General features: G+C 36.5%; 1 protein-coding gene across 6 annotated transcripts in view; it reads left to right on the top strand.

Moving 5' to 3' along the window:
* LOC140726469 (F-box/WD repeat-containing protein 7) overlaps positions 1–14,141 on the top strand; it is a 123,281-nt gene that overhangs the window by 90,291 nt on the left and 18,849 nt on the right. For 2 of the 6 annotated variants that reach the window (XM_073042890.1, XM_073042896.1), the window contains exons 2-6: positions 3,693–3,775; positions 6,064–6,208; positions 11,485–11,619; positions 12,044–12,167; positions 12,388–12,524. In XM_073042890.1, the coding sequence (XP_072898991.1) occupies positions 3,693–3,775; positions 6,064–6,208; positions 11,485–11,619; positions 12,044–12,167; positions 12,388–12,524 (624 nt within the window). Of the gene's footprint in view, positions 1–1,301; positions 1,680–3,692; positions 3,776–6,063; positions 6,209–11,484; positions 11,620–12,043; positions 12,168–12,387; positions 12,525–14,141 lie in introns of those variants that run through there. The other 4 variants (XM_073042893.1, XM_073042894.1, XM_073042895.1 and 1 more) reach the window with 4 other exon arrangements.

Below are 14,141 nucleotides of genomic sequence, written 5' to 3' on the forward strand. Positions count from 1 at the left end.
TCCAATACCAGATCAAGTACAGCTTGTAGGCTTATCTACATATGGGTCAAGGAACCTTCTTGAACACACCTAACAAGCTCCACCCCATCTAAACCCCTCGCTCTAGGGACATGCCCAGCAATATTTGGGAAATTAAAATCTCTCACCACGACAACCCTGTTATTATTACACCTTTCCAGAATCTGTCTCCTTATCTGCTCTTCGATGTCCCTGTTACTATTGGGTGGTCTATAAATAAACTTGAACTTGAAGAAACGGTGTGAGGCCATCTTTGGATCAGCCATATCTTATGGAATGGCAAAATGGGCTTATGGGGTAGATTCGCCTACTTCCGCCACTGTTTCTTATGTTCTTAAAGGATAACAACATCATTGTGTATTTATAGGTCAAGTTTTCTGTTCAGATTAAGATGGTATCTAAAGCAATCCTGTGTTAATTGTTAACATTTTCTTAAATGGGTTAGAAAATGAAGTAGTATACATTTTATTGGCACTTTAAAAGGGCTTTCACAGGGCTGTTTGCTGGAGGAATGCAGGGACAAATTGGATGTGAAATTGATTTTGAACTGTTAAAGTTCAAGTAGACACCTGTTTTGCAAAGGTTTCTATCTGATTGTGAAAATTTCAGTCTCATCGCAACTTTGACGCAGTTGATCAGGAATTACAAACCAGAAGGTTAATATCCAAGGGTTATAGATGCTTCAAAGGACCAAAGTGACCCCTGCATGCTTGGCATTCCACTCAGTTCTGTAAAGGTTGGGAGTTACCTCTCAGAGGTTCCATGAGCGCACTTGAAACAAAACTAACTCGAAGTAGGTGGCCGACCTCTGCCAGTTCAGCTCCGATTGCTATGGCAATGGAAGATCATCGGCAGATGGAAAATCCTGCGTTTTGGCCCACATACCCACCTGCATTATGTTTGTTATGAAGAAAGGCAGGTGAAATTATTTAAACACACTGAAGGACGAGAGGGTGGGTGGCTGACATGCAGGTTTAATTTATTTGGATACCGACCTATAGACCGTAAATAACGGTGGGGAGGAAAGCTTTTTTTTAAAAAAAACGAATCTTTGAACACCGGAGATAAAATCCACGAACCTATCAGTAATTCCACACATTCCACGTGTCCGCAGAATGCAAATTGGAGGGGGGAGGGAAATGAATTGAATTTAATCATGTGAAACCGGCTGCATTTCTCCTTCCGTTTCGCTCCCCCTCAGCTTCCAGGCTCCCTGGGGCTTTGTTCATCTAATTGACGTGCAGCTCACATTGTTGGTAGCTGGACTGTGCCACTTCTTTCTTACAAGGCGGGGGGTGGAACACAGTGCAGTTCAATCCATCTGCTAGACGCAGAAGAATCTGTTCATTGAACAGCAGCTTTCCCCAAGGCTGGCTTCCCAGTATCAGTTCACTCTTTTTTTCCCCCCGTTGCCCGCAAATACATCGTATCGTTTGAGAATTGTCTTGCCGGCGAACTGCATCGGCTTTGGAGACGGCGGTTTTCTCAGTTGTAGTGTAAGCTCGCCCATTCTTTGACGTGCCTGAGCATGTCCATGTTGGGGACATCGCACCATCTACCTGAAGGAGCACTGTATCCGCAATCATCAGCCGATCTCGCAGGCATCTGAACCAACAGTAACGATGGGTTTCTACGGCACTTTAAAAATGATCTTTTTTAAAGTAAGTCAACGTGATTGCATATTGTAGAAAGTGCAGCAATTAAGCGTCACCAGAGTATGTCTATATTAATCTGTTCTTTGAAATCACTGGCAATAACCTATCGGTACAAAATAAATGCTAGTTGACTAAAGTAAGCATCTGTCCTTCACTTTTTTAGTAATATGAAGTCTCTGAAAATAATTTTCATAACCTGTGGGCATCGTCCTCTAGAAATCACTAAAATCTTGCTACCTGTTACCCAACTACTGCGGATAATCCTTTTTTAAGGGAACAGTGTTTAGAGTATTCGTATTTCAATCCTTCAAACGAGTTGAAATGATTTTAGGATTTTATGATATCAACATTTAATGTCTTCTTCCTTCCTACCTCCACACCCCCTCCCCAAAATAGTAAATGTTGTGCTATAGCGGCATAATTTTCGTAAATGTAATATTGAAGTTTATGAAATGGTTTGTTGTCGAGATGCAGCATAATTTTCTATGCCTTTCATTTACGCTTAGATAGTTGATCGCCCTATGACTTTACAGCGGCTCATTAAAAAACTGTCGCAGCTTTGCAAATAACTGCAAATATGCACGTCATTCGTAGAAAGGTGGCGAAGTCGCAGTGACAATTCCCTTTCTAGGGAATGTAGATCATGATTTGTTTGTTTTATGTAAGACAAGCAATAAACTGCCAATTAGAATTTGTTCTGAGCATGAAGAATTTATGGATTAGATTTGTCCTATACAACGTTAGATCTTGTACTGCACTATGCTGGAAGAAATGGAAAGCATGAATATGCTATTAAAAATCTCAGATGGTTTCATGTTAGAGTTTTGAATGACCAACTCTTTATGTTGCAGTCTTTTTCACACCTTTAGGTTGGAGCATCTTGTATACAAATGTAATTAAATGCTTAAACCCCTATACCATAATAGTAATATCCTTCTCCTTTGTAAGGGTTAAAGCTGGTATGTTATTGTTCATGTTAAAACATGATAAATTCCCATTTCTTGGAATTAAATAAACAGACTGACCTGGGAATTTATTTGTCAGAAAAATGCATTTGAGTGGTTAGCCACCTTTTTTAGCTGAGTGAATGACTCATTCCTTTGCTGTAAATTTTACACACTGTGCTGTCTTCATGCAGCACAGTTTGTATCTGATTCAGGCGTAAACATGCAATGACTGAATAATCTGATTTTAAATACAGTCCTACAATTAATTTTTTTAAGTATTTCTTAGGAAAGGTTGCTAGTCTGTTTTGTAATGATTTAATAAGAATAATTTGACTAATTCAGTAAATTAATTTTTATAAAGCCAGAGATCCATACAGTAAATTTAACCCATGTTAAATACAGTGAAGCATTTAACAAACTGCAGTTCTTGGTACCTATTGATGTGGATTCCTCCTGCCGTTTTGAATATTTTGATTAAAATATAATTATTCTTTAGTAGATTATGAAAGCTTTATGTGCCCTAGAATAATTTTTTTCCCACTGTTCCATGTGAAAATTTTCCCTGAGCAATAAGCAATTGCATATTTAAAACTGACTTTTTTTGCAGTTTCATTTTTTTTTAAAAGCCCAAGAAACTCCAGCAAAGCTAAATCTTGTTATGGTTTGCAAAATACCAGTGTAGTATATTTATTTCATCCATTTAGTAAAACTTCTTTCTGACTGTCTTTTATTTAATAGATTTATGTAATAGGTGCAAATATATTTAAAAATGTTGTAACATTAAAGAAATTAACAAAAGCTGAGAGCATTACATTAAAGAGCATCAGATATTTTAACATTGATAAACATTTAAAGCCCTTTTCATAGATTCAGTATTAAGAATAATGAAATAGCTGACCAGTGCTTAACCATGATGAAAATTATCAAAATATTTATTTGTTAATATTTGTGAAAATGGGCAAAATAAACCTGGTTTCTTTATTGCTCTGACTACTTATGAATGGTAATAGTTGTCTCAAATTATTTTTAATAGTTTTTCATTATTTTTAAAACATATCTTTTCCTGTTTTAGATGAAGAGAAAATTGGACCCTGGCCCCGAGGTCCGATCTTTCTCTTCAGGGAAGAAACCTTGCAAAGGCTCGGACTACAAAAGGTACCTTAGTTGTCTTTGCTATCTTGAGTTACAAGCAGGACTTGTATGCTGCATCCATCAATGTTTCCTATTTACAAAAATAACTGGTCTCAGTTAATAGTGATAGATGTGAGTTTTAGAAAAGAGCTTGTGTAATAAGTGCACAACCTGAATGTGTGTTAGTGTATTATTCCGTCACTCTTGCATGTTGTCTAGGTTCCTTGTTGCCATATAAAGAGAGGCTGTGATGAGGCATATTCTTGGCATTAAATCCAAAGCATGAAAATTGGACTAATTTTTGCCTAATTATAAACTGGCAGTATAGGGCCACAGGGTAGAAATAGTCACATCCATTAACAAACAACTGCTACTGACATGGCAACATATTCTATCCCATAGACCTTGCCTTGCAGGAGATGGTTTCCATCATTTGATTTTCTCAGACCCATAGAAACGTTTTAATTGTTGGCAAAAGGAATCACTTGTTAATGTGTTAACATTTTAACCTGTCATGTTCTCAGCTGTCAAGCTCATAAGGGTGCTTAACTGTAAAGCATTGATTAAACAATATACAGTATATATGCAGCACAAAATGGATGAGTAGAATCTGTGAATTAGATCCTTCATTACTTTTGTAATCTTAATTTTTAAATAGCAGTTAAATAGAATAGGGGTTTTCAAGAATATTTTGGGTTTTTGTGCAACTGCTAACAGGATTCTTGTACTATGACAACACTCATAGTGACAAATTTCTGTGATCATGAGCTCAGACAATGCCGCTTCATGATAATAAAATTTTAGATTAATTATAATGTAATTATGAAATCTTTGAGATTTAGTTTAAAATTGATAAAACAGCTTGGTAACTCAGAAATGTTGGTAACTTCCTTTTGCTTCAATGTTTAATTATGATAATGAGTTTCAGTACAAAGGATATGTTGCAATTATCATGTGAAAACAATAAACATTAGGGTTATTTAAATTAGTTCTGACTCAAAGAAGCAATATTAATTAACTACTGGAGGTACTTAAGAAGAATAGGTACTTAATACCCATTGAATGGGCTCCTATGTTCCTAGGTGCTTTGCAGCATGTACTTCAAATTGATGCTGCTGGTAATATGAACATTCAGTTTGATTATGTTTGCTCCCACAAGCAATGATTTGATTTTCTGATTTTGTTCTTTTATAACACAAGGCTGCTTATTTGGTTTCTTCTCCACTGTCATCCCTACCCCACTCAGAAGTATTTTTTTCATGGGCAACGCACACAGGTAGTTAAATTGAGTGAAGCCTTGACCAGTTGAGCTCTGAATAGGTGCAGCAAGCGGAGCAAGATATTTTATATTCATATTTATCTTAATTGAGTTAAAACACATTAGCAATTTAGTTCAAATTTATATTCCAGCATTCCTGGGTGCAAATTTTTAAAAATCCATTATACTAACTCAATCTCACCAGCATTTAGTCTTCTAGTTTGCCTTAGTAATGCAGCTGAGTGAGATGTGATCAAGCCACAATACTTAGTAATCTAGTCTTGCATGCATAAACGAGATTAGATTACGAAGTCATATTTTCAAAGTGCCGTGCTTTGCAAAACACTTCATACTGTGAACCCCAGTATGTTCTAAATAAACCAGTTCTTTTATTCTCATCTAATGAGCAGATTAACTGTTAATTTTTTTTTGGGGGGGGGGGGAATCTTGCTGTGTGCAAATTGACCATCATACCTGCCCGCATACCAACAATTCCAGCATTTCAAATTAAATTTACTGGCATTAGAGAGCTATGTGACATCTTGGGGAAATGAAATGAAGTACATAAATCATTACTTCTCCCCCTTCCTCCCATCTTGTTTTTTTTTGCATTTGTCATTTGTTTTGAGTTGAAGTGGCCACAAATAAAAGGATTCTTTTCTGTTGGTTTCTAATGTTATTCTTGAACTTGGTCTCATAAAAGCTCAAGCTAATTCTTTCTGAGCTTCAGTTTGTCGGTGATTCATAAACATGAGTGCATTCATACTGTTTCTCAAAGAGCATCTCAAACCAAGTGTCATTCCCGCACCCTGGTCCATAGATCCTTTAGTTGTAAAATTTTCAGATCCCTTCCTTACTCATATAAATTCAATTCATTGAAGTATCTTTTTTTTAATATCTTAACATTATAAGTACTATATAACTGTTTACTTTTGTCTGCTTTAGCAATATGAATATCATTCTGGGTGAACAGGATGTGTTACATGAAGTAGCTGAAATAGTGACATTTTTCTGTTTTTAACCTAAGTTTGCTTTAATATTCTACTTTTGCTAGCAGCACCACTGGGCTGGTTCCATGTTCAGCAACACCTACCACTTTTGGTGATCTGAGAGCAGCAAATGGGCAAGGGCAACAGCGACGCAGGATCACATCCATTCAGCCCCCTCCAGAACTCCAGGATTGGCTGAAAACTTTTCAGGTTCGTGTCTGCTCATGTACCAGTGTGTTATTTTTCGCGAAGAAATGTTGAAATCAAAGCAAAAATTATGTTGCTTACATAAAATGCTGCTAAGTAGAATTGAGACCTGTGGCAGCATGGATAAATAATTATCTTGGACTGAGTGTTTCAGACTGGAGTATTGTAATCACTTGGGCTTAGTCCTTGATCACTACTTTTTTTTGATGCGTATTAATGACTTGATATAAATGTGCAGCATAGGATTTCAAATTTATAGACCCAGCAAACTTAAATGTATGGTAATTGATGAGGTAATAGACTTTAAAAGCACACAGGCTGTTTGAATGTACAGACAAATAGTAGATAAAAATAATTACAAAGAAGTGTGAAGTTGTACATTTTAGCTGGGGTAAAAACGAGCCATTGAACTAAGTAGCACAAATTTAAAGGTATTGCAGGAATAGAAGAGACCAAAGTGCAAGATGTGTTGAGAGAATTTTTACTAATGATACAGGATCTGAGGCATTTTATTTAGAGAATATTGTACCAACCAGGAAGTTGTTGTTCCAGTCCATAATAAAGCACTGGTTAGACTGCAAGTAGAATTTTGTATCTGGTTCTGGTCATCAGATTTTAGGAAAACATGAGGATTATACGAAAGGTACAAAAGAGATTTAATATATTTACTCTGGGTGGTGAATTTGTCTGCTTTAGACCTTGCTAAAGAGGGATGGGAATAGATTTCTTTATAAGGGGTATAGACAGGGCTAAGAAGGTGCTATACTCATTGATGGTTCAAGATCCAAGGGAGACAAATTCAGGGTGATGTGGGTAGTTTGTTTACTTGGGGAATGGCGATGATTTAGAACTTAGCTGTAAGGGCAGTGGAAACCAAATCATTTGGGGTTTTAAAAGAGAATTGTATTGAATTTTAAGTAAAAACAATTTTCTGAGTACAATGAAAAAGCAGAATGGGACTGAGTAGCTTGCTCTACAAGAAGCCAGCAGGGATTTGATGGACTGACTTGATGTACTGCTATGACTCTATTCATACTTTTATGTAGCATATATACAGCGAGTCTGTTCCTTTGCTGTTGTGTTCTATGTTCATATATTGTGCTATCAGATATTGGAGGAACAAATATTTCCATCAAGTAAATCATTTCTTATAAACATTTCGTACTGGATTTGTGACTATATTTTGAAGAATAGAGGGAGGTTTATTTGCACTTTTTGTTTGCACCTTCTGTAAAATATTATTTGAGATAAACCAGTGTGACTATGTCTAAGAGGATTCAGTATATTTATAGTTTTCACTTCCCTCTTTTAATATAACACTTTTTTCTAATGAGTAGCATATATGCACACCTCAGTAACTTCATCACATTCAAATTACATCTATGGAAATAGTTCAACTATGTATGCCATTTGTGGGAAGCGGTCCACAATATTATATGAAATTTGCTTTAGCTTTATTCTTTAGCTCATAACTTACTTTCCATACAAAAATAAACTGCAAATATTTGAAATGTGGGTGGGACTGAGGGTGTAAGATTATATTTTGACAGTGCATCAGTCCACTAAGCATGTATTACTGATGGGGCTTAAGTCCCATCAGTGCAAATGAGAAGCTCATTGCAAAAAAAGAACTTGCAGAAAGTGATACCAAAAGATAAAATGCTTGTGTTGTCCAAGGTTTTATCCTTAGCCACCCTCTTGTTTCTCATTTGCCTAGAATCATTCATCCAAAAACTCAAGTCAGTTTTTTACATCTACATTAACAGTACTCAGTGCTTTCCCTCCCACTTCTTTCAACTTCCTCTGCTTTCTTCTACTTGTTTAAAAAAAAAGTGCAAATGCAAGAAATCTGAAATGAGAGTAGACAATACTGAGGGAAAACTCAGCAGGTCAGGCAGCATCAATGGAAAGAGAAACTGTTAAAGTTTGAGCTTGTACCTATCACAGAACAGGGAACAAATTAGAGCAGATTAGTTTTCAGTAGGGGAGAAGCTGGGAAAGTAATATGGAAGAAAAAGTGCATCTGTGATAAGAGGAGTAGAAATGTTTAACATTGGCTTTTACCAGCATATCAAGCTTGATAATGTAGCTGGAACTGCCTGGCAGGCTAGACTCTTGTATCAGCTAACATGTGAAAAGCACAGAAGTATGGATAGAACAAAAGGAACTACTTTAATAAATTGAGGTCAAGTTGCTGTTGAGATCAGATAAACTGTCTTAGTAACGTATTTCTGTGGTTCTGGCATACAGGCCTATTCCTGGCAGGATAGTCTATGCACAGAAGAGAAAAAAGAATGACTGGAAGAAATGATTCTGATGTAGACAGGGTAGAAGAGAATGTTACTAAAGTTAGCAGATTTGATGCAAGTCTTGCACCATGCACACACAGAAAATAGTGTTGTTCTTCAAGCTTGTATTTGTTTTTGTAACAATATTTGATAACCAGAAATTTCCTTCAACTAAATAATGCAAACATAAAAGCTACAGTCTTTAATCCCCACTGTATATTGTGTTCTCTGAAGATTAACTCTATCCCTTTCCCTGATAACTTTCAAAGGCTGAATCAGACAGTTGGTATTTGAGCTCAGTGAGGTTTGGACTGCATACCATGCTTTCACTAAGAGTACTTATTTATACCTTTATAACATTCCAACACCCTTTCTTAGCTCCTGATTAAGCATTACTTAAATTTTAAAATTCCCTTGTTTTCAACTGTTTTCTATGACCCATATTCATCCTGTTCTCTACAATATTCACCAGTCCTGCAATCTTCTCCAGTCCTACAATCTTTCTGCATGTTCTACACCTAGGTCCCTGATTTTCACTATTTCTTTATTGTGGCTCTGCTGTCCTCTGCCAAGACCCAAAGCTCCACAATTCCCTGATTAAACTTAAGCATCTCTCTATCCCATTTTTCACTGAAGTGGCTCCTGAAAACCTTATTAGTTGAGTGAGCTGTCTAGTTTAGACAAAATTGGGGTGGGGTTGGAGGAGTATTAAACTTCAATCCACAATTACAAGTGTAAAACAAATTAATCAGATAGGTGATTTAGGATGATTCTTGAATAATAAGCATGGCCAATACAATAAAGGCAACAGCGATATTTGAAAAAATATTAGATCAAGAGGAGTTTTGAAATTCCTTGTAAGGCAGCTGAATGGATATGTAGAATAGCTTGTTATCAGCTTAAGTAAGGAAAAAGGCCTTTTATTGTTTCATTACAGAGTAGTAATGATGGTTGCAAAACAGCCATCCAATGTCAATTGTATGGCTGTGAAGAGGGCAAATTTGTGTTGGAAATTGAATAAGGATGTTGAGTTTTTTTAAAAAATGGGATAAAATAAGTCTCATAAAAACGTTAACTTAAGGAGGCAATGAATTGACAAGGAAACCTCACAGTAAAGGACGAGACTTTAGGGAGAGATCAAGAGTAAAATGAACAGGGAAGTTACCATTATATCAGCCTTGTTGGAATTTATATTACAAAATATTATTAGAGTTAGTTGTGAATAGGATAACAACAAGAATTTAAGAAGGCACTGAACAATGCAGTAAAGCAGCCATAGATTGCCTTGTTCTTGCCAATTGACTTTTAGCATTTTCTGTGGCTTTAGCTGAGGCATATGAAGCAAATTGATAATTGGAAGAGTCATACCACATTTGATCATGAATATCCAGATCAAATATATGCTAGGTCCATGCCAATTTAAATATATGTAACAGTTGTTCCTATTCAGCAGAACCTATTCATCAAAAGTGGAGGCAAAATCTTAGCTCCCAACTTCATTAATGAAGAGGAAAAAGGGGCCAGAAAAGAGTGTTGTGTATGGAGTAACTAGGATAGAGAAATTTTAATGTGTAGTGGTGGTGTGGCAGTTGGATATTGAGGAAAATATAGAAGCTAACTACAGCAGTTTGATTATTGCTGGAAGAAAATGTATGATGTTGCAAACACCTGAAACCTGGGAAGGTTTGTAGTGACTAAGTTTGGCAATGCTCTATATCCATACAGAGTAAATTATTGTACCATCAACTTCACAATTTCTGTCTACCCTAGTAAACTTCCTTCCTTGTAAAGAATCTGCATATGCCATTAAAATATTCAAAGATTCCACTTTCACAACCTACAGAATAAATTTTGTCACATTGCTTCCTTGGGTGTGCATATCTCCTTCGTCAACACCTTCTCCACATCTCCCTCATAATCACGTATCTGGTGATGTTATCAGAATAGTCATGTTGAACCAACAAGCTTATTTGAGGGTTGTAAGTGGAAACTGTTATGAATTCTTTAGTGTTTGAGAAGCATATAAAAAGGGAGATTCTGGTGTAAAGTTAGCACAAAAGTTGAGCACTCAGAACATAATAGCTCTTAGTTTGACTCGATAGTATAGCAAAAATAAAACTGAGGCAAGATAAAATGTAAAACCGAGAGGAAAGGTAAAATGTAAAACCAAAAGCAACAAAAGTGGCAAGACTAATAGCAATGGAGGAGGAGAGCCAGAGGGAGATGAGGAGGCAAGGAAAAGGGGTGAGGGGGTAGCCAGAATGGGGAATGAAGAATGGTGGGGGGGAGGGGGGAAGATGGGCTAATTACCGAAAGCTAGATAAATGTATGTTCAAGCCATCAGATTGGAGGCTACCCAGATGGATTGTGAGGTGTTTCTTCTCCAAACTGAGAGTACCCTCATCTTGACAGTAGAAGGGGGCATAAGTGGACATGATGGAATGGGAATAGAGAATTAAATTGAAGTAGGTAGCCACTGGAAGATGCTGCTGTTTGTGACAGACAGAGCAAAGGTGCTTGACAAAGGCCCCTAATCTGCGTTGTGCTGCTCTGATGTATAGGGGTTCCACGCCAGGAGCACTATACACAGAAGAGGACCCTGATAGACCCGTAGGTGAAGTGTCACCTCACCTGAAGAGATTGGGTGAGGGAGGTGGTGTAAGGTAGATGTAGCACTTATCAAGCTTGCAGGTATTATTGCCAGAAGGGAGGTCAGTGGGAGGGACAAGTGGACAAAGGAGTCGTGTGTAGAGCAATCCCTCTGGAAAGGAATGGGGTGGGGGAGGGGGAGGATGTACTTAGTGGTAGAATCCCATAGGAAATGGCAGAAGGTACAGACAATTATGTGCTGGTTATGGAGGCTAGTGGAATTGCATGTTTTATCATTAAACCCCTCCATTAACTACCATATTATTTCTAAATTTAATACAATTGCATCATGCTTTTATCATGTGTGGTTGTTCACTAAATGTGGTTATTTTACTACTTTAGAGTTGGAGTGGACCAGAAAGATTGCTTGCATTAGATGAATTAATTGACAGCTGTGAACCTACCCAAGTAAAGCACATGATGCAGGTTATAGAACCTCAGTTCCAACGAGACTTCATATCACTCCTCCCAAAAGAGGTGAGGTTCTTGGATAAAGTTACATTCTAGATTAACTGGTATTCTTAATAGTTGCTGTTGCAGTATTGGCAGTGTAATATGTAATGCTTACAATTGAATGTGTAATGCTAATCAAAACTTATTATTTTTTAGTTTCTGAGATGTGTAGCAGTGATACGAAAATGACAAGAATTCTTTTAAAAATAACCTTTGTTTACACAAGTAAAAACCACAGACTTGAAGCTTGAACTGTTGATCTCATTCATGTGTACTGTTACGACAATAAATAATGCTTACATAATCCTTTTGTGCGACAGACAATATCCTGCTCTAGTATAACTGCTTTTGATTAGTTTATTTTTTATGGTCAGCCACCATTTCAATGAAAATCCTTTACCATTGTAAAAAGATAATAATTAGATTTTTGTAACATTCTGCATTATAGCTGGCATTGTATGTTCTTTCATTCCTGGATCCCAAGGACCTGCTACAGGCAGCACAAACCTGTCGCTATTGGAGAATACTGGCTGAAGATAACCTGCTTTGGAGAGAGAAATGTAAAGAGGAAGGTTAGTGTGTATTTTCTGTCTGATATTTGCAGCTTTGGAACATATCAGTACTGCTTGGCTTGTTTACTCCAGGAAGGTAAATGAAATTATGGGTAATAATATACCAGTGAATGTATGAATAATTGGTGCCAAAATTACTTTTTTTAAGGCAGTATTTTTTTATTTAAGAGTCTTCACCAAATCAGTTCTTATAAGTAGTGATTATTGTTTTCTTACATAGGAATAAATGAACCTGTATACGTCAAAAGAAGAAAAGTGATTAAACCAGGCTTTGCTCACAGCCCTTGGAAAAGTGCCTATATCCGACAACACAGAATAGACACTAACTGGCGCTGTGGAGATCTAAAAAACCCAAAGGTACTGTCTAAAAGCGAATTAAGGAGCTGAAGATATGGGAACTACTTCATACTGTTTGCTACTTTGTATAAGTGGATTAAAGTGTTGATAAGGCAAATGAGAGTGGATCATCCAATCAAGTCTATTGACTGCCTGTGAAGCTAGTCTCTCAACGTTCTCTTTAACACTCACACCATTGAGAGCTGATTCTCTCATCCACACATCAACAGGCAGTCTTCCCTTCCATTTAGCAGTCTAAACTCTGTCACAGATTTTCAGTCCACCTGGTCTTTTGATCAGCAAAATGAGACAGTGGGAGGGAAGAGGGATTTCTGGCTCTGAAGAGTAAATTTGGCAAAAATGTTTCAATGTTTTTAAATTAAAATGAATATTCACATTTCAACTACAAAAAAAAAGGCTCAGGTGAAAACTTCATCACCCTCTTTATGTTGGGATATATTTCTTAATAACAGGAAAAGCATTGGAAGCTATACTGCAACACCCAGTTGTAAAGTCCTATCTTGTGGCTTTGTTTCCACTGGTAAGTGAGGTAACACAAATCAGTCCACATGTTTTTGATTAACCTGTGTTGGAAGGCCTTGATCAATTTTGCCCATTATGGTTATTGTAATTAATTGTTTCCATTAGTATTATGCTGCTACTGCTTGTATTAAATTTATTTAAAGGTTAAACTTACAGAAGTTTAAACTTCAGGGTTAAAATTAAAGGTTAAATTTTCAGAGCTACATTATTTGATCATCATGAGCAAGAGTATAAAATAGAGCAAAACATAAAAGGAACAAAATTATAACATTTAATCTGTATTTATAATTCAACATGGGACCTTGATCTTGTGGCTTTTGTCAGCTTTTTATCTTATTCATCTTTTTTTAAAGTCTGGTTAATAGATACACATACAGGAATATAATTTTCTAGCCAGAACATCAGCATCTAAACTGAGCAGTGAGCCTAGTTTGGAATATTTTCTGCAACATTACTGTCAATAATCTCTTATTTTGGCTGAGAATTGCTGTCAGATTATTTATTTCAACACAATTACGATTTTGTAAATTATTTACACACCTTTCCGAACATTAGGCATTCCCCTGATAACTGGATGGCTAGGCAGTTCAGTAAAATAATACCATATTGGGTGCAAGGATAACAATAATAGTCTAAAATAATTTAGTCAGATTGTCTCCTACTGTCAGTTGACAGGGATGCACCATCACTGTGCTATCTTCATACCTCAATTTAAATCTTACTACATATAATAAAAGTATGGTTTTTGGGAATCAAAACTTGTACATTATCAGATAGACAAGCTGCACTTTTTCCTTTGCATTGACTTCAAATTAAATCTTAGTACTGGGAGAATTTTTTTTTCAATTCACATTGGGGATAGGGGATAGCAAACAAACTTAACCAGAACTGCTAATTCCATTGCATTGCAATGCAGTGATAGTATTAGGATTCATATTAAAGAAGATGTGAAGATAGACTTAAAACATGATTTCGATCAGGTTGTTTATAAAAATGCACCAAATTAGCAACCATTTGAAAAGTTTAACTGAGTTTTCGTGTGCAGCTGGTGTGCCTAGAATCTTCAGGCATGAAAAATTTGAGTGATGGACACAT

Source organism: Hemitrygon akajei, chromosome 4, assembly GCF_048418815.1.
Source record: "Hemitrygon akajei chromosome 4, sHemAka1.3, whole genome shotgun sequence".
Classification (NCBI taxonomy): Eukaryota; Metazoa; Chordata; class Chondrichthyes; order Myliobatiformes; family Dasyatidae; genus Hemitrygon; species Hemitrygon akajei.